Source organism: Phacochoerus africanus, chromosome 7 (genome assembly GCF_016906955.1).
Source record: "Phacochoerus africanus isolate WHEZ1 chromosome 7, ROS_Pafr_v1, whole genome shotgun sequence".
NCBI classification, from domain to species: domain Eukaryota; kingdom Metazoa; phylum Chordata; class Mammalia; order Artiodactyla; family Suidae; genus Phacochoerus; species Phacochoerus africanus.
Genome location: NC_062550.1, coordinates 32,755,517 through 32,782,529, shown reverse-complemented (window position 1 = coordinate 32,782,529; position 27,013 = coordinate 32,755,517). Strand labels below are relative to the sequence as shown.

Genomic DNA, 27,013 nt, shown 5'->3' with positions numbered 1-27,013 from the left:
AGGGGCTTTTCAGCAGGCACCTCCTTAACAAAAACTCAGGTATGGTTGAAAGGCACTTATTATTCAGCATAAAAAACACTCCTTTCACTTTTACTACTCTTAACACTTCGGAAATTCCAAGGGTTTTTAGAAGTTTTGTTCCAGGAACAAATACCTATTTCTTTTTATGCCACAATATCACAACAGCTCTTTATGACTTTCCACCAAACAGTGTGCTCTTGCAGGAAGGGGCACTGGCTTATTTCTCTTTGAACCCCCAGAGCAAAACTCAGCACTGGGTATAAAGCAGTCGCTCAATAAATGTTTGGGGATCCCTTAAAGGCAGGCACAGAGTAATCTTTCTTCTGAGGCATGAAATCAAAATGGAAGAAGCACAGCTAGATCGATAGACGGTAGCTGGGGGCTGGGAAGAATAATCACTCACAGCCCTGCATATATTCTAGACCGCCCACCACACTCCTGGAAATTCCAGAGATTTAAAGAATTCACTGCTGTGTAATTAACATTCCCACAGAACACCAATATTACCTGTTTATACATTTGAGGAAGGAAAGCAGGAAAATGCAGATTTAATGGGGGATCCCAAAGCAAGGCTCTACAAACCAGTCGTCAGCTAAACGCAAATTATAATCAGCTTATTTCCTGAAAAGAGATATAAACCACTTTTTTTTTTTAATCCATCTCTGGACACTGCATTAGACTACCTAATCATTAAGTGCTAAAGCCAGGGAATAAAATGCAATGATACCACACTCAAGGCAGTACATTTCACCTTCAAAGACTTCAAAAATGCAACCAGTTAGTCCCCATCAGTCTTCTGAGGTCTCACCCAAAAAGAATAAACAAAAAGACTTTAGAAACAGATTTTAACCTGAGAGGAAAAAACCATCAAGATAGCAGCATATCTACTGAAACTTCTTAAATATATCTCCTAACATCTTATTGCCATGTTAATGGGGGGGGGGGAAGAGACAGGTCTGCATTCTGCTCATCAAAAGCTTTAAGTTAAAAATACACTGCAATGGGAGTTTCCACTACAGTGCAGTGGGTTAGGAATCTGACTGCAGCAGCTTGGGTCACTGTGGAGGTACAGAGTCAATGCCCAGCCTGGTGGAGTGGGTTAAAGGATGTGGCATTGCCACAGCTGCTGCATAGGTCACAAGTGCAACTGGGATTCAATCCCTGACCCAGGAACTTCCATATGCTGCAGGTGAGGCACTTAAAAAAAAGAAAAGGAAAGGAAAAAATACACACTGCAATGGTCATAGAAATTTACAGTCCACACCAAGATTGCTTTTTCTCTCACAAACAGCAAATGCTGGAGAGGGTATGGAGAAAAGGGTACCGTCTTCACTCACGGTGGGAATGTAAATTGGTACAAACACTATGGAAAACTGTATGGAGGTACCTCAGAAAACTAAATACAGAACTACCATGTGATTCAGCAATCCCACTCCTGGGCACAGATTCAGACAAAACTTTCATTGAAAAAGGCACACGCACCACTATGCTCACTGCAGCACTATTCACAATAGCCAAGACATGGAAACAACCTAAACATCCATTGACCGATGAATGGATTAAGATGTGGTATGGAATACTACTCAGCCATAAAAAAGAACAAAATAATGCCATTTGCAACACCTTGGATGGAACTAGAGACTCTCATACTAAGTGAAATAAGTCAGAAAGAGAAAGACAAATACCATATGATATCACATATCTGGAATCTAATATATGGCACAAACAAACCTATCTACAAAAAAGAAACAAACTCATAGACATGGAGAACAGATTTGTGGTTGCCAAAGGGAGCTGGGGAAGGAGGGGGATGGACTAGGAGTTTGGCGTTAGTAGATGCAAACTACTGCATTTGCAGTGGATAAGCAATGAGATCCTGCTGTATAGCACAGGAAACTATACCTAGTCACCTGTGATGGAACATGATGGAAGATAATGTGAGAAAAACAATGTGTGTGTGTGTGTGTGTGTGTGTGTGTGAGAGAGAGAGAGAGAGAGAGAGAGAGAGAGATTGGGTCACTTTGCTATACAGCAGAAATTGACAGAACACTGTAAACCAACTATAATAAAAACAACTTTAAAAAAAGATTTTCCTTTTTTTTCTTCAAATCTTAACCACTTCCAAATTAGGGATGATGAGCTCTTGCTTCCAAATCTTTGCCTCCTTCCTCCTACCTCCTGAGCTCCAGACCCCTAGTCCTTGTTGTCAGCTGGATGCTACATAAATGTTCTGTAAACGTGCCTAAAACTGAACTGTCCCACCTCCTCTCCAGACCAGCTTCTCTTCCCCCTGTGCTATTTCCTCAACAGCAATGCCATTTCTCAAACACCTTCCACGCCTCCTTCTCTTTCTTTTTCCTCCTCTCCGTCCTCTCTCTCCTGACCCGGTCAGACAGGTGCCCATCTGCCCACTCGACTTCCACAATCACCTCTCCTCCCAATATCGAGCCCTAATAACCTTCACCCAGGTTACTGTAACAGCCTCCCAGACAAAATCCCTGCCTCTCTCTCTCCACCCTGCCATCAACTGCCAGCGCTTTCACACTCAGACCACAGTATCCCTTCCTGAATGGCACCTCCTTGCCCAGATAACAAAATCCAAAGTCCTCGGAATGGCAAGCAAGGCCTTTCAGACTCAGCTGACCTTCCTTTTCCAGCCTTGGCTGGCACCCACCCACAGGGTGACACCATCTGCTCCACCCAAACACCAGCTGGTTGTCCAGGTACACCAGCACTCCTCCCTCTTGTGCCTCTGCGGTTTCCACCCACACCCTGCCCCATTCTACTCAAACTCCCAGGCACATCCTCTCGCATCATGACCATGTTCCCAGGTTCCCCCCCCCCCATTCTAAGCACTTCTCTCCCACTTAGGGTCCAAATCCCGTCCCTTCCCCTCTGCCTCACCTGCATCCTCACTGCCTATACTCCTTTCCACTCAAGTCTCTCATCTAAAAATGATGTCACCCCAACAAACATCCTCCACCTCTGGCCTCATTTTATTTGTCACACTGCCCCGCCTTCCCAGCCAAGCTTTGCAAGGGAGCAGCCTACACCCACTCTCCCCAGTTCATCCACAGGTACTCACTCCTCCTGCCGCAGTCTGATGGCCCCTCCAGCTCACAGAAGAGGTTCTTCCAGCAACCCAGAGACCTCGTGTTGGCTCCACCCCAGTCCTTCCTGGCTTTTCTGCAGCATTTGTCCTACTGACCAAGCTCCTCTTGTTGTTCTTTATTCTAATCAGTTCTTTTTCCTTTTTTTTTCTTTTTTGGCCACACCTGCAGCATGTGAAAGTTCCCATTCCCGGGTCAGGGACTGAACCGAAGCCACAGAGACCCAAGCCACTGCAGAGACAATGCTGGGTCCTTAACCCGGCACCACAAGAGAACTCCCGAGTTCTTTTTTTAATATTGAAGTATAGTTGATGTATAATATTATATAAATTACAGATGTAAAATACAGTGATTCACAATTTTTAAAGGTTATACTCCATTGTTAAAAGAGCACTATATACTCCATTTGTAGTTATTTTTATTTATTTATTTTATGGCCAGACCTGTGGCATATGCAAGTTCCCAAGGCCAGGGACTGGATCTGATCCATTGCAGGTACAGCAACGCCGGATCCTTTAATCCACTGTGCTGGCCCAGGGACCAAACCGAGGCCTGCAGTCAGGTTCTTAACCCAATGTTCCACAATGGGAACTCCTATAATTATTTTTATTTATTTCTTTCTTTATTTTTCTGTCTTTTTGCTATTTCTTTGGGCCGCTCCAGCGGCATATGGAGGTTCACAGGTCAGGGGTCCAATCGGAGCTGTAGCTTCCAGCCTACGCCAGAGGCACAGCAACGCAGGATCCAAGCCGCATCTGCAACCTACACCACAGCTCACAGCAACGCCGGATCGTTAACCCACTGAGCAAGGGCAGGGACCGAACCCACAACCTCATGGTTCCTAGTCGGATTCGTTAACCACTGCGCCACGACGGGAACTCCCTATAATTATTTTTAAATACTGGCTATATTCCCATGATATATAATATATTTGCAGCTTATTTTATGCCTAATTACCTCTTAACCTCCTGTCCTATCTTGCCTTTCTCGTCCTCCCTCTCTCCACTGGAAACCACTAGTTTGACCTCTATATCTATGAATCTGTTTCTTTTTTATTATATTCAGTTTTTTTTTTTTAGATTCTACAGATAAGTGATAACAAACAGTATTTGTCTTTCTCTGTCTGACTTACTTCACTTAGCATAATACCCTCCAAGGTCATCCATATTATTGCAAATAGCAAAATGTTATTCTTTTTATGGCTGAGTAGTATTCCATTATATATATATATATACACACCACACCTTCTTTTGTCTATTCACCTTTTTTTTGTCTTTTGTCTTTTTTAGGGCCACAATCGCGGCATATGAAAGTTCCCAGGCTAGGTAGGGGTCTAATCAGAGCTGTTGCTACCGGCCTATACCACAGCCACAGCAATGCCAGGTCCAAGCCATGTCTTCGACCTACACACAGCTCACGGCAACGTCAGATTCTTAACCCACTGAGAGAGGCCAGGGATCAAACCCGCAACATCATGGTTCCTAGTCAGAACTGTTTCCACTGCACCACGACGGGAGCTCCTTATCTATTCACCTGCTGATGGACACTTAGGTTGCTTCTGTATCTTGGCAACATTAAATAATGCTGGTATGAACATTGGTGCAGGTAGGTATCTTTTCAAATTAGTGTGTGTATGGGTTTTTTTGGATATATACCAAGAGTGGAATTGCTGGATCATACATGGTGGCTCTATTTTCAATTTTTTGAGAACCTCCATATTGTTCTCCACAGTGGCTGTACTGATTTAGATTCCTACCAACTGTGCAAGAGGGTTCCCTTTTCTCCAAATCCTGGCAACGTTTGGTACTCTGTGTTCTTTTTGATGACAGTCACTCTGACAGGGGTGAGGTGATATCTCAGTGGGGTTTTGATCTACATTTCTCTGATGACTAGTGATGTTGAGACTCTTTTCACGACACGCTCTTGTTCTTGAGATGGGCACCTGCCTGGGCTCCCAGGACACCCACTCTCCCCATGTTCCTACCTCTCTAGCCACACCTTCTCCATTCATATCTGTGAGCACACTCCACTCTGCCTACCCCTTAAACAAAGGCGTCCTGCATACTGAAGTCCCCCGGCTTCAACAAATCCCAAAGCTCTGTCCCCAGAGCACGTCTACCTCCTCTATTTTTAGGACGACAAATGCAGTCAACTTTGATACCACAGACATCTCAAAATACACATTCCCAGACTCATGCACTCAACATTTATTGACCGCATGGAGTCAATGCATTATCTGAACTTAAACGCCGGCCCGAATCTGGTCTTTCTTCTATAATCCCTCTCTGAGTGAAGGAGGGCATCCTCTTCCCGGTCACCCACGATCCATTCCTGACTCCCCTCCCACCACCCCAACGCACCCCACCAAATCCTCCCCAGTCAGCAGCATTTCCAACCTGGCCCCTCCCCCACCCCACCCCCACTGCCCTCCACTCTCACTCCCCCCTCACTGCCCTCCAATCTCACACACCCCCACTGCCCTCCACTCTCACTCCCCCCCGACTGCCCTCCACTCTCACTCCCCCCCACTGCCCTCCAATCTCACGCCCCCCCCCACTGCCCTCCACTCTCACTCCCCCCTCACTGCCCTCCAATCTCACACCCCCCCACTGCCCTCCACTCTCACTCCCCCCCGACTGCCCTCCACTCTCACTCCCCCCCAACTGCCCTCCACTCTCACTCCCCCCCACTGCCCTCCAATCTCACGCCCCCCCACTGCCCTCCAATCTCACACCCCCCCACTGCCCTCCACTCTCACTTGAGCCTGGCTAGAGCTCAGTAGAGGTGGACATGACGGGATGTAACGTGTTCTGACAGCCACAAAGAATGGTTCAGCGTTTCCAAGCAGCTTTTAAACTTTATATTTCTATCTTCTTTTGAGACATAAATTGTACATCTGGGAGAAATCTACTACTGGGGGAAATCTACAGTTCAGCCCACATTTTCCCTTCTGATCACTAAAACTGTTAAAATCGGTGAGTGTCTAAATGAATGGAATGCCATTGTGTAAATGCAGAGGTACTTCGAATAATGTTTAATGATGGTAACTTTTAGGATCTGGAGACTCAGTGCTGTCCTTGCCACAAAATGCTAACATTTTGGTTCACATAAACCATTCTGACAGGATACTCATTTTTATACGGCTAACATTTCAGATTAAAACAAACAAGATGTGAACTGTTAGCTAAATCAACCGTCTCTTCATATTATCACATCACACATTTTTCAAACCGAAAATGTGCCACAAAACTTCAGGGAAACTGGGATATATTTAATGAAAAGAACAGTTATTGCTAGAAAAATAATTTTTTATGATTTCCATGGCTGAAAGCAAAACTTGATGTAATCAAGCATTTAAGCATATTCCTTCTGGTTAAATTACAGCCCAAAACCTCAGACTCTTCAGGCTAAAAGGAATCACTACATCAAGATTTATGTGGTTCTATTTTCTATATTTATTTTGGCCACGCCTACAGCATATGGAAGTTCTGGGGCCAGGGATCAAACCGTGTCATAGCAGCAACCCAAGCCACAGCAGGGGGATAATGCCAGATCTTTAACCCAATGAGCCATGAGGGAACTCCATCATTTATGTCATTCTAATAGTCAATATAAGAGTTCCCCCTGTGGCTCATTGGGTTACAAACACAACTAGTATCCATGAGGATGCAGGTTCGATCCCTTGCCTCGCTCAGTGGGTTAAGGATCTGGTGTTGTGGTGAGCTGTGGTGTAGGTCACAGACACAGCTCAGATCTGGTGTGGCTGTGGCTGTGGAGTAGGCCAGTGGCTATAGCCCAGATTCAACCCCTAGCCTGGGAACTTCCATATGCCATAGGTGCGGCCCTAAAAAAAGAAAAAAAGGAAAAGAAAAAGAAAATCAATACTCCCCCAAATGTTTAAAAGCCCAATTTTAAGGAACTATCTGCCCCCATAAGTTCTTGTGGAAAAAATCCCCTAAAGTATATACGAAATTAGAAACATATGAGAGGAAAGTTCTAAATAAATTGCCCAGATTAAAAATAATTCTTCTCTGGAAAGACAATGTCTCAAAAATAAACCAAGTTAATCATCATACTCATGAATCATTCAACATGGAGTCTATGAAACAAAGATACCTGGCCCTCAAGAACTGTCATTATTGTCAGAACAGCAATATTTCAACACACCTGTAGCATTCAGCAGACAAGAGATTATAAGAAATGAGCCTTGGGAGTTCCCATGTGGTTCATCAGGTTAAGGACCTGGCGTTGTCACTGCAGCGGCATAAGTTTGATTCCAGGCCCCAGAACTTCCGCACGTCACAGAGGAATAAAATGAACCTTGAACTGGGTATTTCAGGATGGGTGAATAGAGAAGTTGGTTAAGGCACTCTACACAGAGTGTAGAAGCCTCACATCTGGCTATGCCCGATTAGACAATAGACTCTGATGTTTCAGAAAGGGATTTAACTTGCTGAAAGACATTTTCAAGGAATATTTGCCCAGCAAGGGTGTGTGCAGTTGAAATAAAAGAGACATTAGAAACAAAAGAAAAAATTAAATTTTCCAAAGGAAATGAGAACACTTCCTTACTCCCAAGTGAGGCACCAACCCACGACCACTCACCCTTACAGAGCACAGCGACTCACTGTCCTAGCTTCTCAGCAAGCAGATGATGATTCTCAACCATTCATCCTGCCCTGTCTTTCAGGAATGTGGCACTGCTGGTGGGCTCCTTCCTAAAGCGTTCCTGCCACTATATTTCACTCCTGCAGTACAGAAGTTCAGAACAATAAAGTGTTCCTTCTGGCTTGCATGAAACTCATTCCTGTTGGCGCTATATATGGATGAATTAAATACACCACACAAGAACCCCTCTGATTTCTTTCCCAAGATGTTCCCTCTTCAGGAAAAGAAATAATTCTACATATGTTACTCATTTCCCAAACAACAATGACTAATTAATTCACTTAAATTCAACCCCACCCAACCAGATATGACTTCAGATAGCTGTTTCCAAACCAATGCATTTGGTATCTCAATACATTTCATGGAATCCCTTTCAAGCCTTATCTGTAACTTTCCCCCTAGTAAGGAATTCAACTCTAGAATGAATGAACAATTTGTCACAGAACTGGAGAGGGCCTTTGAGGAAGAAACTAAAGCCCAAAGTAGCTAAGTAACTCCCAAAGTTACCTCTGCAATTTAACAAAAGAGCAGGCCTAGGAGGTCTCTCCGTCCCAGCCCAATATATTTTCTTTTTCAGGCTCCAAAAGAAATTTATTTATTTTATTTTTATTTTTTTACCTTTTTTTTTTCCTACTGTACAGCATGGTGACCCAGTTACACATACATGTCTACATTCTATTTTCACATATTATCATGCTCCATCATAAGTGACCAGACATAGTTCCCAGTGCTACACAGCAGGATCTTATTGCTAATCCATTCCGAAGGCAATAGCCTGCGTCTATTAACCCCAAGCTCCCAATCCATTCCACTCCCTTCCTCTCCCCCTTGGCAACCACAAGTCTATTCTCCAAGTCCACAATTTTCTTTTCTGTAGAATATTTTCCATTTCACCTAAATGTCTCACTTTCACATGATACAGGTTCCATTACCGTTGTTTTATTATCGCTAATCTTGAAACCAAAAGAAATCTGTTTCACCACCATCACCCAACTTCTTTTTCTTGACTATAAGAAGCAAGCCTGATCCCATGAAAATCAGGTAGTCAATTAACAAACATCGATGGCCACTCCCCACCCGCCCACTCTGTGCCCTGCACCAGGCACCACGCTAACAGTGAGGATACAGTGGTGAACAGGACAGATGTGGTCTGCCCTCGTGAACTTACAGATGGGATCATCGGGAAGGTTTAAAAACTAATGAAGTTTACTCAGTTTCCCTGATGCATCCAACAATGAACTAGAATGTTGTCTTTTTCCAAAGCATCTGAGTGCTTCATAAATGCCACAACTGTTTCATAACTAATTCAAGCTTTCTTAGATACAACTGTTCGCGTCCCCAAATCACCACTTTGCAGATAAAAAGAGACATCCGTGAATGAGATGGAAGAATAAATCCATTTTTTCAACAACTATTTATTAAGTGTCATCTCCAATACTATGATAGGTTGAAAATTTATAATTAATTTATAAACAATATCCATTAAAAATAGGAGAAGGAGTTCCCTGATGGTGTAGTTGTTAAGGATTTGGTGGTGTTGAACCTATGGCTCAGGTTCAATCCCAGGGCTGGGAACTTCCAAATGCCAAGGGTGCAGCCAAAAAAAAAAAATGTCTCCCAATTCTGGATCCCTAGACTTTTCTACTGAATCACACTACCTCAATAACAACTCCTACCAAAGTGTTTTAAATTGATAATGCTAATACCAGTAGAAATGTTAATACTAGTTAGTAAAAATGTACTCAAATGCCAGATACTTTTCAAAAAACTGATATTACTTATAAGTGTAATTCAGTAATACTATGGCTCAGTTAAAAGTTCAAATGATTAAAATTCTTCGCCATGGTGTTCAGAATTAATACAAAGTCAGTTTCTTTTTTTTTTTTTCCTGGTCTTGTCTTTTTAGTGCCACACCCACAGCATATGGAGTTTTCCAGGCTAGGGGTCGAATTGGAGCTACAGCTGCCAGCCTACATCACAGCTCAGAGCAATGCTGGATCCTTAACCCACCGAGGGAGGCCAGGGATCAAACCCGAAACTTCATGGTTCCTAGTCGGATTCATTTCTGCTGTGCCATGACGGGAACTCCCGAGGCCAGTTTCAGACAATCAATTTATCATAAGAAACACACAACCAAAGGGAGGGGAGGTTGGGGCAGAGAGGGAAGAGCACATGGCCCCAGGAAGCTCACATGGCCCAAAGGAAGGGGTTTCCCACCAGATTCCAAACCTCATACCAGTTTCACAGAGAATAAATGACCTCGGATGAGTTAACCAGACAGATCACATGACTCGCTGAGCTTCTTTAATGCCTGCATTCAAATTTTGCATAAGCAAGCTTGTTTCTAAACTGCGCATGCATCCAGCAACCCTGAAGTGCCTTAGAGGGGAGATGACACTGCGGGGGAGAGTGGTTAGGCGGGGAGCCACTGCAGGGGACTCTAAGGGCAGCAGCCACAGCATCGCCCCTGCAGCACCGGACACAGTTCGCCTCAATTACCTCATCTGATTCAGCCTTATGACAACCAGAAACAAGACAGTGACTAAGTCCCTCAACAATGGGCAGAAGGCAATTTAGACCTTGGGGAGGAAAAAGGAAACCCCCAGGAAGAAGCGAGCAGCCTCGAGCAAAACTGCCCCTAGAATCCTGCACTCCACGACAGCTGAGGGAGGGAGAGCAGAGGAAGTTGAAAAGGACAAAGCTTTCCTGCAATGGGTTAACTTTTACATGAAGCCCTGGGCAAAAGAAAGCCACTTTCATGTGCCTGCTCTTTCCACTGGGGTGGCTGGCTTTACAGGAGAAAGAAGGGGGCGAAGACTTTGATGGGTAGCCTCAGGCTTGGTCAGGAGGAATCAGCCCCTTTACCAGAAAACAAAGGCACCACAGTGATTGGCAGGGGGGGGGGGGGGTAAGCCTCTAGGAATGACTGAAGCTCCTTCCTAATCAATTACATTGAGAGCCTCAATTCATTTTTGCTCAATAAAGTCAAAGAAACACAACTTAATTTCCTGCTGTCTTTCATTCTTTGGCTAGATTATTAGGTTCACTCCAAATCTCTCAATGGGAACCTGGGAACCTCCATATGTCGCAGGCGTAGCCCTAGAAAAGACATTCAATCAATCAATCAAGACAATTGCTTATATTTACTATGGCTTATTATGTGCCAGGTATGCTACTACTTTATAGAATAAACTGAGGTTTAAAGAGGTGCAATGACTTGCCCAAGACAATGCAGCAAACACTGATTTAACTCAAGGTGCCTCATACAAGTGCCTGCAGTTAATCAACAACACACCATGGCAAAATCCAGTCCCTTTTTTCTTAAAAGGTAATAGCCTCACCTGAAAAAATCAAAATTCATTTTGTTTTTCCTTTTTATAAAGATGGTTTGTTTTAGGTTTTTTTTTTTTTTTTGGTCTTTTTAGGGCCACACCCTTGGCTTATGGAGGTTCCCAGGCTAGGGGTCGAATTGGAGTCACAGCTGCCAGCCAATACCACAGCTCACAGCAAGGCCAGATCCTTAACCCACTGAGCAAGGCCAGGGGTCAAACCTGCATCCTCGTGCATGCTAGTCAGATTTGTTTCCGCTGAGCCAGGAGGGGAACTCCAAGATGTATTTATTTTTATTGAAGTATAATTGACGTATGATATTCTATAAGTTGTAGGTATACAATACAGCGATTCACAATTTTTAAAGGTTATATTCCATTATAAAATACCAGCTATATTCCCTGCATTGTATAATATATCCTTATTTATTTATTTATTTTGTCTTTTTAGGGCTGCACTGTCGGCATATGGAGGTTCCCAGGCTAGGGGTCTAATTGGAGCTAAGCTGCTGGCCTACGCTGCAGCCACAGCAATAGCAGATCCGAGCCTCGTCTGCGACCTACACCAGAGCTCACAGCAACGCCAGATCCTTAACCCACTGAGCAAGGCCAGGGATCGAACCCACAACCTCATGGTTCTCAGTCGGATTTGTTTCTGCTGTGCCACAACTAGAACTCCTTTTAACTTATCTTATACAATGCCCCTCCCTGCTAAGATCCACTGTAATTAATTTGGCACAGAACTAGCATAGTGAGAATGGGTTTCAAGTTGATTTGCTGATACCAGTGGTGCTAGGTTTGCCTTTTTGAATGGAACTACTTCTCCTGCATGACCTACCGCCAAATCCTCTCCACCAAATGGCAGGAATAATTATGCTTTGGGTACAGGGCGCAGAAGACATGTCCTCTAGCAGAGACCCGCAGCACAGGTGAGGATCAAACCCCATGCCTCAGCACAGCAGAACCACCACACGCACGCCAGCCAACTGCACCTTGTGCCCAAGGTGGGCCATTAGGAAAAACAAGAAAGGAATTCTCAAACCTCAGAAAGACCTGAAAGGGCAGTACTTCCCCTCAAAGGAAAACTGGCAAGAAAAAGCAATCCACAAGCCCGTCTAAACAAACAGAAATGGCCTTAAATGGACAAAAGCATATTATTGTTTCTTTAAACAACCTACATGATATTTACATTTTCCCAGAGCTGGTAAATCACTGACTATAGTCAAGAAACTCCTGAAGTCACCTCTGCTGTGCCATTAAACCTGGCTCTGCTTAAGGCCTACACCAATAAAACCCGTTTCATTTCTCATCTCCAAGTTCCACCGAAATGAAAGTTCAAATAAACCACCTGAATTTCAATTCCCTTGGAAAGCTCCTTTAACTGTAAAACATGATGGAAAGTTAAACATTTGTGTTGGTATTTTTCTCCTATCTCATGCTCGTAGCTGTGTTGTTTTCTTTTTTTTTTTTTGTCTTTTTGCTATTTCTTGGGCCGCTCCAGCGGCACATGGAGGTTCCCAGGCTAGGGGTCGAATTGGAGCTGTAGCCACCAGCCTACACAGGAGCCACAGCAACGCAGGATCTGAGCCGTGTCTGCAGCCTACACCACAGCTCAGGGCAATGCCAGATCCTTAACCCACTGAGCAAGGCCAGGGATCAAACCCACAACCTCATGGTTCCTAGTTGGATTCATTAACCACTGAGCCACGATGGGAACTCCCTGTTTTCTATCTTCATGAACATGTTTTAGGCTTTTGTTTGTTTGCTATTTGAGAACTATATCAGACACACACAAGTGTCTATAGTTTAACTGGTAAAATATCTAAAAATATTCCTTGAAACAAGCATTTGTGGGAAATTTTCAGGGTAAGTTTGAGTTCTCCAAGGATGTGAAGATTAAGGAGGGGTCATAATCTAAAGTCAGAAATAAGTCCTCGTATTCTTTTAAAAGATTCACTTAATTAAAATAATCTGAAAGAGGGAAAAAAATTAAATGAGGGCAAACCAGCTTTTAGTCAGATTATAAGAGATTAATTAAGCAACAATTTTCTTTTTTTTTTTTTTTTTTTTGCTTTTTAGGAGCACTCTAGTGGCATAAAGAAGGCCAGGGATCTAACCCGCATCCTCATGGCTATTAGTCGGGTTCATTTCCACTGTGCTACAAGAGGAATTCCCAAGCAACAATTTTTGACACAGGTGAACCTTAGACTCTGGAGCCAGATTCCATCTAATTGCAAAATTTCAACCAAAGACAATATAAACAGTATAAAAACTCTCTTTCGTAGGTAGGGTTTTTTACTAGTTTGCCCTAAACACTTTCCAATTCCTAGTCTACTTACGAGAGAACTTAGATTCCTCCAGATTCCACCACAGTGGTTTGGACACTGATGCTAAATTTACTGAAATTCAAAGATAAACAGGCACTCCCAGTCACCCTTTTTAATGAGGTTAGTCAAAGACATCATCTGGGTCCCCACCCACTGTATTCCACAGTATTCCCAGGACGCTGATGCCCTCTTAGCAATGCCTTTCCTGTGTCATGTAATTATAGGAGTAAGAAGTATTTTGCTCTGAGTTTCAGTGATGTCAGCCTGAAACACATTCTAAAGTTAAAGTATTTCACAAGGCCAGAATGTGCAATGTCCCTTTGGTACAAACAAAGTCAAAAATAACCTGAAGTTCAGCTGACCACAAAAAAGGGGAAGCATCTCCACAGCTCAATAGGCATGAGACTCAAAAGGCTCTCTCAAGATTTCCACCTACCTATCAAATGGTCAAAGGCCATCAGCAAGAGCAAGACCCGCTCAGAAGTTATTAAAAAAAATATTAAAGTCACCGTTAATTAAAGGAATGTAAATTAACAATGGGGTGCCTTTACAAAGTTTTCTATCTTACTGACTATACCCTGAGGAACTAACGGTGTGATGAAACTAAATATAGACTTAAATTGGCAATAAATAACTAGAGCCATAAAAATGGTTACACTTTAACCATATATGGGAATGAGTATGTGTATATGTATGCCTGAATCACTCTGCTGCACAGAAGAAATGAATAAACAATGTAAATCAAATAAATATACTTCAATAACTTTTTTTTTAAAGTACATAACTCCTGGAGTTCCCTTGTGGCGCAGTGCAGTATAAGGATCCAGCATTGTCACTGCAGTGGCGTGGGTCACTGCTGTGACACAGGTTCGATCCCTGGCCCAGGCATCTTCACATGCCATGGGTGTGGCCTCCCAAAATAATAATTTTTTTTAATTTTAAAAATTAAAAGTACACATCTCTTAAGAAAAAAAAAGAAGTTACACCCTCATTCTCAGTAAATTTCACTCTGTACATCTTAAAAAAAAAAAAAAATCCATAATGGTAGAGGCTTGTTGCTCAAGATGTTCACTACAGTGTTATATACAGTACCAAAAATTAGAAACACCTGTGTTCTCCCTTATTTGGGGAATAATGCATATTCAATAAATACAACACAGACATCAAAATGATAGCTGAAATCACACAGCAATACCTCATAATTCTTTTTTTTTTTTTTTGAGTCCCAAATCTTTTTTTTTTGGAGGGGGGCCACACCCACAGCATGCAGAAGCTCCCAGGCCTGGGGTCAAACCTGCACCAAAGCAGCAACCTGAGCCACAGCAGTGGCAAGGCTAGATCTTTAACCCACTGAGCCACCAGGGACCTCCTCAACTCTAAGCTTAAGTAGCAGAACACAAATTTGTCAATACAGCATCCCTCAAAAAATTAAAAACAGAATCATCACATGATTCAGCAATGTCACTTCACCTGAAATAAAACAAAGTAAGGTCTCATAGAGGTATCTGTACACTCATGTTCAGAGCAGCATTATTCACAATAAATAGCCAAAAGGTGGAAGCAGTCCAAATGTCCATCGAGGGCTGAGCGATGGATAAACAAAACGAGGTATATACATACAATGGAATATTATTCAGACTTAAAGGAAGGAAATTCTGACACATGGTTGAACCTCAAGGACATTGTGCTAAGTGAAATAGGCCAATCGCAAAAAGACAAATACTGCATGATTCCACCTAAGACACCTGGAACAGTCAAACTCTTAAAAAACAGAAAGTAGAATGCTGGTTGCCAGGAGCTGGCCGGAAGGAGAAAATGGGGAACTGTAGTTGAATGAGGCCAGAGTTTCAGTTTCCAATATGAAAAAGTTCTAGCAATTGGATACACACCAATGTAAATAATCTTAACACTGCTGAACAGTTAAAAATGGTTTAGATGGCAAATTTTATGTTAGTGTATTACACCATATTTTTTAAATGTCAGACAGTATGATTATATACATTCAAAACAGAGGAAAAAACTAGAAAATAATTCACAAAATAATATTTATGTATTAGTAATCTGCAGTGACTTTTTTTTTTGGTCTTTTTGCCTTTTCTTGAGTCGCTCCTGCGGCACATGGAGGTTCCCAGGCTAGGGGTCTAATCGGAGCTGTAGCCGCTGGCCTACGCCAGAGCCACAGCAACGCGGGATCCAAGCCGCGTCTGTGACCTACACCACAGCTCATGGCAACGCTGGATCCTAACCCACTGAGCAAGGCCAGGGATCGAACCCACAACCTCATGGTTCCTAGTCAGATTCGTTAACCACTGCGCCACGACAGGAACTCCTCCACAGTGATTTTTATAGTACTCTTACCACTAAAAAAAATTTAAGAATATATGGCTCTAGCTACCCAAAAAATCTTTCCTTTTTTTGGCCAAGCTGTGGCATGTAGAAGTTCCCAGGCCAGGGACTGAACACGAGCCACAGCAGCAACCCAAGCCACTGCAGTGACAATGCCAGATCCTTAACCCACTGAGCCACAGGGAACTCCTACCTTAAAATCCTTCCAGTATAAATGACATGCATCTTAGAAATAACTTATTTTTTATAGCATATACAAAACAAAGATGGAGCCAAATGTTTAACTAAGATCTTGCTCTTCACCTTGGATAAGAGGTGATCTAAGCTCTGTGACACCAGGTTTCAATCAGTTTTGTGCACCAAATCCCTAGCATGGGTCTAGCCCACTATGAATATTCAATAAACACTTGGGAAATGAATTTAGAAAACTCCTTCCACAATATGTCCGTGCACGCACACACACATTTGCCCAACCTGCATTAATTTCATGAAAACACTCTAAATCTTTTTTTTTTTTTTTTAAGGCTGCACCTGTGGCATATGGAAGTTTCCAGGCTGGGGGTCAAAAATCGGAGCTACAGCTGCTGCTACACCACAGCAACTCAGAATCCCCAGCAGCGTCTGCGACCTACACCACGGCTCCCAGGCAACACTGGATCCCCGACCCACTGAGGGAGGCCAGGGATCGAACCCGCATCCTCATGGATACTAGTCAGATTCCTTTCCACTGCACCACAAAGGGAATCCCCACATTCTAAATCTTTTAAATCCAAGATCTTCTAGGTCTATTCTCCTGGTCTCCAATTTCCCAATTCATCCTTTTTCCTCTAATTATCTCACTTTGTTTAGTATCTGGATCAAGAACTGAGTGCTGCAATATATAATTAGCAAATTATCTTAGCTGATGGAATCATGGAGCAGCAGTGAGCAATTATAGTCCATAAAATGCAGATTACTCTGGCTGTTTTAATACTGTATGAAAGAACGGGCCCTCTCCTCTGTACACCAAAGGCAGAGCTGCAACTGGAATGATGTCATTAGGAGAGTTTCATCCTAAGTGAAAAAAAGGGAAGTCCCCCCTACACACACACAAGTTTCACAACCTCAAAATGCTGGTATGTGCGACCCAAACTAGGCTGAGAAGAAACTATTCCCAACAACAAAGGGCAAGTTCCCCTTTACAAAGAAAAATCTTCCCAGTGTGCCTGGCTGGCGCCCCATTCATTCTGCTGCCATCCAGAGGACGGAGAGTGACACCCCTGATGAGTTAGTAGCTCTGCTTTTGCACACAGCATTGTCCAACAGAGATAGGATGCAAGTCACTAATTCACAATTTTCCAATAGCCACGTGAAAAAATAAATAGGTAAAAATTAATGTTCTTAACTTCAGTATATCCAAAATATGATTTCAACATGTAATCAATATTTTTAAATTACTGTGATATATTTTATATTCTCTTTCCTTTGTCTTAGAAGGCCAGTGTGCATTTTAGACTTCTCAAATCAGGCTAGCTATATTTCAAGGGCTCACAGCCACATTCGGCTAGTAAACTACCCTACCGGGCAACACAGTCTTAGAACGATGGTCACTTTGATTTTGTGACTTTTTTTTGTGTGTGTGTGTGTGTCTTTTTATGGCCACACTTGCAGATGGACGTTTCCAGGCTAGAGGGTTGAACTGAAGCTGCATCTGTGGCCTCCACCCCAGCCACAGCAACACCGGATCCTTAACCCAATGAGCATGGCCAGGGATCAAACCTGTATCCTCACAGACACTCTGTCAGGTTCTTAAACCCACTGAGGCACAACAGGAACTTGTGGTTTTGTGACTTTTTTACATTAATTTCACATTTTTATCTTTTATTTTTTTTTAAGGTTCTGACATCTCTTTCCTAGCATATATCTGGCACCTCACCATTAAAAAAAAAAAAAAATTAACAAGTAAACGAAAAACCATTTGACTAGCCACTGATAGCCAAAACAGAACTAACCATAGATTGTTTCTGCTGGAACCCAATCACCTACAATTTTAGGACAGATGTCAACAGAGCAATGTGGCTCGTTTTACAGAGATACACAGCTCCATCAACATTTCCACTTAAATAGATGTGACAGCTTTACCAGCCTTTGCACATCAGGGGTGTTCCTGAAAAACTGTAAACTGTTAGAAGTTTCCTCTCCCTAAAGGAGCAACCACTTTAAAGAAAAAGGAGATGCTTTAATTTGCATTATTTGATGAGCTTTTCAAAAAATATTACTAAATGAGGCTAGGGACATTGTATTTTTCACTGCTCTATCCCCAGGGCCAGACTGGGGAGGGTGCGGGGATTCTCCTTACATGCTGCCTTCTCAAAGAAGTCTTCCAGAACCACCAGTCAGAAGCAGCACCCCTCCCCTCAGCCCTCTGCTCTTTCCCTTCATCGCAAAAATAAATTCAACGGTTGAGTGAATGAATGAATGATGGGCTTTCTTAAAATAAGGGAAAAATAAATAGCCAGTTCTAAACTAGTAGTAACAGATATCACCTATATCATCCTTTTTTTTTTTTTTGGTCTTTTTGCCTTTTCTAGGGCTGCTCCCGCAGCATATGGAGGTTCCCAGGTTAGGGGTCTAATCGGAGCTATAGCCACTGGCCTGCGCCAGAGCCACAGCAACGAGGGATCTGAGCCGCATCTACGACCTACACCACAGCTCAGGCAACGCCGGATCCTTAACCCACTGAGCAAGGCCAGGGATCAAACCAGAAACCTCATGGTTTCTAGTCAGATTTGTTAGCCACTGAGCCACAATGGGAACTCCTATTATCCATTTTTAAATGATTACCATGTGTAAGATACCATGGAGGCTTGCGGTCTAGGTGGGAGAGAGAGGGAATGATGAGTAGGCTTTCATTCATTCAAGTGCCCACTAAGTGCTAGGAATTTATTTTGGACCCTGGGTAAACATGCTAGTCTCTGTCCTGAACAAAATACAACTACAAATTATAATTTTTGCTATGGTGGGAAAAAGCAGAGGACTTTTAGAAGGAAGGGTGCCTACTTTGGATTGAGTGGTGGTTCAGGAAGACTTCTCCAAGAAGGTGACATGCAAGTTGACTAGGGAAGAAGAAACACGGGAAGCAATTCCAGGCCCAGGTTCTACGATGGGGAATAACTTGGATCCTGAAAGGGAAGCTGCAGGAAGCTAATATGACTAGAATCCTAGTTACAGGCTGTCATCTAAAAGTTGATGCAGGAGTTCTGCTGGGGCGCAGTGGGTTAAGGAATCCAACTGCAGTGGCTTGGGTCACTGCAGAGGAAAGGGTTCAATCCCTGGCCTGGGAACTGCCATATGCCATGGATGCAGCCATAATTAATTAATTAATGAAAGTTGTTGCATCAGTGAGTAGACCATAAGCTGGGCCTTACGTATGGGCAAGGTTTGCTTAGCCAGAATAAAACCTCCTATTAGTATGTTACTTGCCACTTTGATGTTCTCTTACTTGTCAAGCAGAAATGTCAACTAGTTTCATCCTTTGATTTATAGTATGTCAACCAGTTTCATTATTGCTGGTATAGCTTAATGTATTAAAACTAGGAATCAAACAAAATAAAAATCTCCCAAATTGTAAAACAACAACAACAACAACAACAAAACCTCCTATCAGGCAAGGTATACTTGAGCTGTTCAATGAGACAAGTAAAGGGGCCAAGTTTGCCAAGATGTATCTTTGCAAGCATCTGTCTTATAATATCCAAGGCTGTCTTTCACCAGCCCTTCTGAAGAGGGGCTCAGCTAGCTTATGACCCTGGGACAAATCAAAAGTGAAAAGCAAGCCTCAAACTGGGGCCTTTATCAAAAGACAGCTATTTATGTGGGAAGCGAAGACTGAAGCAAGAGCGGATGCTCCAGGCTAGGAGCTGGTGATCAGGCCACACTAGAAAGCACTTGGTGAGCCTCATTTTTTTGGTCCCAGAAAATGAATGTTTACAGTATGACATGCACTGCCTGCCAAAGGAAGTCTAAAAAAGAAAAACCATGTTATTGGATATTTTTAGCTTTTCTTTTCATAAATGTTTTGTGTCTCGGCTTTCCAAATAATTCCAGATAAGTTAGCAAGTTAGCCAGAAGAAGAAATGGGGCAGAGAGGGTATTGTTCGAGTATGCGGGTAGCTAAGATTGGTGACTAATTTTCTTTTGAAATTCAGTTAAAGGAATGTGTCTCTGTGAGTCCTGCTCACACAAACACAAAATTCCAGTGGATTAATACTGTGTAAGAACAGAACATATCAGACATGGCCACAGGATGTGCAAATGACCGTGCCCCCAGCAAAATGACTGCTGGGAATGTTTATATTCTGTAATATAGGGATTCAATGTTAGTATAAAAAGTAGAGCCAAAATACCTTTGATGTCATAAACCATCATTCTTCTTCACTGCGCCCCTGCCCCCAGCAATCTATCGCCAAAACTTGTTTTTTTTTTTTCTTTTTACAGATGCACCTGTGGCATATTGAAACTCCTGAGCTAGGAATCGAACATGAGCTGCAGCTGCCAGCCTACGCCACAGCCAAGACAACACGGGATCCAAGCCTTATCTGCAACCTATGCCACCTCAGCACTGGATCCTTAAACCACTGAGCAAGGCCAGGGATAGAAACTGCATCCTCACATCTGGTCCTTAATCCACTGAGCCATAATGGGAACTCCTACTGCCAAAATGTCTAACGGAAACACTTAATAAAATAGTGCAACTCATTACTGTTGATTCTAGCAGTAAGACAGAACCAGAGAACCACAAAAATACTAAAGTTATAATAAGGAACAAACCTGCGGGCAAACTTGAGGCCTGTTATGTGGAATCTCACAGGCTTGCCTTATTAAGGGATACTCTACCATAGCTTTTTTCTTTTTCTTTTTTTTCTTTTGTCTTTTTGTCTTTTTTTTAGGACTGCACCTGCAGCATATGGAGGTTCCCAGCATAGGGGTCTAATCGGAGCTGTAGCCGCTGGCCTACACCACAGCCATAGCAATGCCAGATCCGAGCCACGTCTGCGACCTACACCACAGCTCACGGCAACGCCAGATCCTTAACCCACTGAGCGAGGCCAGGGATTGAATCCGCAACCTCATGGTTCCTAGTCAGATTTGTTAACCACTGAGCCATGACGGGAACTCCTACCATAGCTTTTCAAGTTCTTCAAGACTTCCCGACTATTCTACTTCTAAAGTGAACACACTGTCATTTCTTATTCCTATTATCTACCAGAGGCTCAAGAAGAAAAGTGATCACCTTAGCTTACAGAAAAAGTAGAATAAGACAGGCTCTGAGAGATTATATTAATAATTTTGGTCCATTTCTACTCTTGGAAACCTGAATGTGTAGAAAAGGAAAGCTGAAATACAGACTGCTGATATTCTTGGTTTTGCACAAAACAAAAGTGAATTCACAAATATGAATTATGAACACTGCAATGAAGCTATATCAGGATAGGGTGTCAATATTTTAAGAAACTCCTAAATTAGAGATGTTCGTTTTGCAAAAGGAAAACGGAATTTTACAATTGTTTCTACAGCTGAGAAGCAGCAAAAGGAGTCAGGAAAACTTTGAGTTCTGCCTTTTCCCTACTTAAGCATGGGTCTTTGGTGAGTCATTTCATAAGGCCTAACCTTTCAATAGGATAATACTGCAGAGGATTCTTGAAAGAATCATAAGATAGGTACATTGAAAACATGTAAAGAGCCAATAATTATCAAACCAGGAAAGCAATTCATTCAACTAATATTAACCAACCACTGACGGATGCCCTGGGCGTATACCAGTAAGCATGATATTCAAATTCCCACAAAAAAGCCTCATGTTCGGTTCCTTTATATCTTTCAGAGGTTTTTAAGGCTTTTTTCTCCCCCCACCCCTTAAAAAGGGTACCAGTATAAAATAAGAAAGAAAATGATAACATTTTTGTTATTGTTGGAGACAAAGAAGTCGGGCTATGTTCCTTTGCCTGGCAAGAGAAGAAAGAAATTTCTCAACTTCCCTCCTCCTTTTTCCCCAGCTTCCATTCACCACAAACTTGCTTTCCCTGGGTATTTTCAAGATTTCTAGAAACCACATCTTCCTGGCTATTCCAACAGGTGGTAGAGCACCAAAAAAAAAAAAAAAAAAGACACTGTTAACAACAGCAGGCCCTTCTGGCCACCCTTCTCTTTCCACTTCTCTAGGGAAAGGATGAATTTCTCTTCTACCCTATGTGTTAGAAACACTTAATTCTTACAATCACCAGCTTTTTAAAAAATGAAAAAAAGATGTATCTAACCTTACGTAAAAGAAATTTTCTATGTTAAGGGCCTTGTTTTAAATATATGATGTTTTTAACTTCCTTAACTCACATATCTTATCAGGAATTTAACAGACTCCTCTTTAAATAAACCAAAATGCCCACAAAAACTCAGTTAGAACACCTTCTCCAACGGGCAAATAAATCCTCCAACTCAGCACATTGTATGTGCTGTGAAAAGGGGAAATGGACAGGCAACTAAGCTTCAGAACATACCTCGAAGCTCTTTATGCAAAGATCTAGGTCTTACTGTCCTGACTTTCAGCACTATCTTCAAAATACATACTGATGTTAGGCTAATTCTAAGTGCTAAACAAGTAACATTAAATGAGTGTCATATATATACTAGGTGACTATTACATAAATTAATGAGTAGAATAGAAATACTGTTTGTGTACAAACCCAGAAAAAAAAAATGTCTACTTTTTAAAGCACTAAAGCATTCTCCTACAAGTCCAACCTAGATCCTTTGGCCCTTGTCAAGGAGCATCTCACACCTGGAAACCCAGCTAGTTTTCTGGAGATACTAGTCACCTCTGGAATAGCCTTTAAACTCGCACAACCATCTCTGACAATCTCTACTCAAAGTGTCGAATGATGACAGCAATATAAACGGAGGAAAATAAATACAAACTAGAGAAGAGGAAGAAAGGGGAGGCCAACAAAGAAAGAGAAAGGTGAAAAAAGCACAAGGAAATGCAATTCTTCCAGGAACTACTGGGATGGGCAGGTATTTCTGATTTCCAAACACCACAGCAAACTCAAGCTGTCAGAACACACTACAGAAAACAAGATTTCACCTGCTATGGACAGAATGTTTGTAAAGCTCTACCCCCTCCCCCCCCCCCCGCCCCCATTCACAGGATGAAGCCCTAACGTGACAGCATTTGAAGGTGTGGCCTTTGGGAAGTTATCAGGTCTTGAGGGTGGTCCCCACGAGGGGATGAGTGTCCTTTTAAGAGAGGGATCCCCTTCTCCCTCTCCCTGTGAGAACACCGCCAGAAGTCAGCTGTCCCTGAGCCAGGAAGGGGCCCTTATCAGAACCCAACAGTGCTAGCACAGAGATCTGTGACTTCTAGCCTCCCGACCTGTCAGAAATACCTACTTGTTGCTTTTGTTAGAGCAGCCTCAGCTAGGATATCACTTAAAGCGGCTGGCATGTATGGCCTTGCGCCTTAGAAACAATAAAGAGGGGAGGCCCTACAGAAGCAGACCTTCACTCCGGATCACCTGCTACTGAGTAAGGGCACCTGACTTCACGCTTGCTTTTCCCAGCCCCTTTCCCCTTGTTCCGGTTTGCACCTTAAAAAGTTCAAGAGGAGAACTTCCGAAGCTTAAAAAGAAATTTAACCTCGGAAAGTGGTTAAACTTAAAAAAAAGTCTGGCAAGGAAACCCTGACACATTTCTCCGTCCTCATCCCTCCCATTACTCATCACCCGGCCTTGTACGATTTTCCCTGCTTCAGGTCTCCAGCACCAAGTCTGATGGTAACGTTTGGCGCGCGCCTGTTGTTTTAAATTTTAAGAGTAACCAATTTGTTCCACCCCAGCCTTCGCTAATCTGATACGAGCAAGTCTGAGTTGGCAAGGCTCCCTCACTGTGGCTCCCAGGGCCAGGAGGCCGCGGCGTAGAAGCTGGCCAGATGCCCCGTTTCGGGGTAGCCTCCCCGAAAGACACTATCACGGTAGGCGAAACCCGCCCAAGATCCCCTCCCGTTTTTTCCCAAATCATGCTTCCCACCGCACGCTTCCTCCAAAAAAGGAAAAAACCAGCCTAAGGCTCAGCAGTCGCCGGCTGGTCCTACCTAGCACCGGAACGTGTTTGCAAAACATTCGAGGCACCCATAAACTTGACTTTACGGGCCCCCAAGATTGAGTGAGCGCCTGCTACCGTCAGGCCCCGCGTTTCTCCCGGCGCTCTCCTCCCCCACCCGCCACCAGAGGCGCCTGGACTGGAAGGTAGGGGAAGCCAGGTCCCCACAGCCACTCCTGGCTGTTACATGGCCCCCAAGCCACTCAGGGGGCCACAGACCAGTGAACGGACTAATAGTGGGGGCCGGAGTGAACACCGGATCGCTGACTCCGCGGGGGTGCGAAGGGCGTACCCCGGCGCAGGGGAAACGCCGGGAGGGGCCGGGGGACGCCTCCTGGCTCTAGGAACTGCTTTCCAGCCGCCGGGCGCCCGAGGCGGAGCTGCAGAGGCCGTCTGGCGCGGCAGGGAAGAGCGCCCTCGGCCTCTCCGCCCTTGCTCCCGCTTCCCTCCCCAGGGAACCCCGCGCACACCGCACGCCGGCAACAAACTCAAGGAACTATCCCGGGATCCGAAAAGGCAGAAGCCCCATCTCGGCGGCCTCATCCTCCTTCCCCGCGAGCATCCCCCGCGAGTCCCACGAAGACACGTGGAGTTGGGGTCCCGCCGCCCCAGCACCCCCTCGGAGAGTTCCCGCACAGGCTACAGTAACTACCCGACACGCCACTCACTTGCTGGCCGGCGCGGGGTTTGCCCTGGGGCGCTCTCCTGAAGAAAGAGGTCCTGGCGGTGAAGAAGAAGTCCTCGGCGTCCTCCTCCAGGCTGCTGTAGCCGCTGCTCATGCTGCTGGTCCCGTCACGCGCCGGCCGCCTACCCGGGGCGCAGGCGGCCAGGCAGCGGGTGCCGCGCCCGCCCGCCCCGTGAGGTTACCGGCGCGCGGCCCCGAGCCGCCGGCGGGCTGTCCTCCTGCAGCTGCGGCCGCCGCTCAATCCCGCCGGCCCGGCCCTCCCGTTGCCTCCCGGCTTCCCCGCCTGCTTGCAGGCTCCGCCTGGGCGAGGAGCGCTCAGCGACGCCTCCTCCGGGGCCCCGCCCCTCGCCCCGCGGGCCCCGCCCCGCGAGGCCCGGGAGGCTCCCCACAAGGTCGTGGCAGTCCCCGCGCGGCGGCAGGTGGGGGCAGCGCAGCCCGTCTGCTTCAGGCGCGCCGCTCTTCCCTAGCAGAGTTTGGGGAACCCGCTTGGATTCTGGTGCTGCAGTACTCTGGGTCGCTTTCCCAACCGCCCGGAAACTGCCAATTCCTCGGAGATCAGTCCACCCGCCCCCACCTCGGCTAACTCGGCTTTGGGGGAGGGCCCAAGCAGAGCCGGGAACTTGCTCTACTGTCCCCCCTGCTCGCCCCCTTGCGGGGTCCAGCGGGTGGCGGTGGAGACTGCAGGGCCAAGGGACCCCCTCTCCCCCCGACCCTGGAGCGTCCTGCAGCTGTTTTGCTCTGTCCTGAACCCCGGCGGTTTGGCTTTCCAGGAGAGTTAAATGTTAGCCGAGATGAGTGGGGAAGTAACGACCGGATTGAGTTTATTCAAAAGAAAACATCCTTTCCGGAAATTCAGTTGAGCTTCGGTCTTTCCCTCTCGCCCTTCTTTCTAGTGAGGGTTCACTCCCAGAAAAGGACAGCCAAGGTCATTATGATCTTAGAGGCCATTTGGTGCGAAGAGGGGTGAACTAGTCCTGCAGTTCGGGTACTTATTAATTAAACGTGCTTTTTTAAGTATCCCCGTCCACAATCCGCTGTAAACCTACACAGCATGGTATCAGTGTTGGGGTGAAGGGTTCAAGGAACTCTATTCAACCTGCCAAAAAAAAAAAATTCCCTATTTTCTGACAATCATCTGGTCCACTTTTTTTTTTTTTTTCCGTTTGTTTTTGTTTTGTTTGTCTTTTTAGGGCGGCACCTGTGGCATATGGAGGTTCCCAGGCTAGGGGAATCAGAGCTCTAGCTGCGGGCCTATACCACAGCCCCAGCAACGCTGGATCCCATCCCCGTTTGCTACCTACACCATAGCTCGGGGCAACGCGGAATCCGTACCCCATTGAGCGAGGCCAGGGATTGAACCTGCATCCTCAGTCCTCATGGACACCAGCTGGTTTCGTTGACTGCCGAGCCACCAGGGGAACTCCTAATCCTCTTTTAAAATGCAAAATGTTTCCTCTAAGCCACCTGTGGGGAATAGTCATTTACACCTTGGTCTTATTAAATTGATTGAAATCGTACTAATTTCCTTGCAGAGATTCTGACTGAAACGTTGATTTGAAGCTTCAGCCCACCTATGGTAAAGCCAGCTTTAGGAGAGGTTCCATTAGGAGGGGAAGAAAGGAGTTAGAAAATACAAGTTTTCACCCACTATAGTTAAACTTTCTTGCATTATCTCCTTTAATCCTGAAAACAACTCCATAAGGCAGTAAATTCTATTTTGTGCTCATTTTTTACATAGAGCAGCTGGGACTTAGAGGAAGGGAGCTGTAAGGTGGGCAGGGCTGGGATCATTCTGATCTGAAGGTCTTCAGATACCCTCTAAGTCCTCTGCTTGGTCCATGGTCAGCCATGGTCACTTGTGGACCAGTTGGGAGGGAGAGCTGACTCAGAGATGACAGGAAGGAGAGAACTGGCTCTTGAGTTATCCTACCCTCAGGCAGAAAGAAGACTTGCATGCCTGCTCTACCTTTTTTCAGGCTTACTCGCACATCCAGCTTTGCAAAATTGTCTATTAACCCAAATGATTCACAGCAACCCCAGGAGGCAGGCCTTGGAGTTACAGCCCATTTTATTTATTTCTTTTTTCTTTTTTGGCTACCCCGCGGCATATGGACTTTGGAGGGCCAGGGATCTGATCCAAGCCAAAGTTGCTACCTACATCTGCAGCTGTAGCAACACCGGATCCTTTAACTCACTGAGCCTGGCTAGGATCAAACTTGCATCCTGGCCCTGCAGAGATGCTAAAGATCTCCTTGTACCACAGAGGTAACTCCCCATTTTAAAGATCTTGTAACATTAAAGCCTTCCCAGCCACACAACTACTGAATAATTAGAAACAAGGAATTTTTTTTTTTGTCCTTGCCTTCAAGGCATGCAGAAGTTCCTGGGCCAGGGATC

At 44.5% G+C, this 27,013-nt stretch overlaps 1 protein-coding gene across 1 annotated transcript in view; it reads right to left on the bottom strand.

Annotated features, from left to right (window-relative positions):
• RASSF3 (Ras association domain family member 3) overlaps positions 1-24,854 on the bottom strand; it is an 87,194-nt gene extending 62,340 nt beyond the window's left edge. Inside the window, exon 1 of the mRNA XM_047787125.1 lies at positions 24,600-24,854. Within this exon, the coding sequence (XP_047643081.1) occupies positions 24,600-24,710 (111 nt within the window). The 5' untranslated portion in view covers positions 24,711-24,854. The remainder of the gene's footprint in view (positions 1-24,599) is intronic.
• Positions 24,855-27,013: the final 2,159 nt, after the last annotated feature.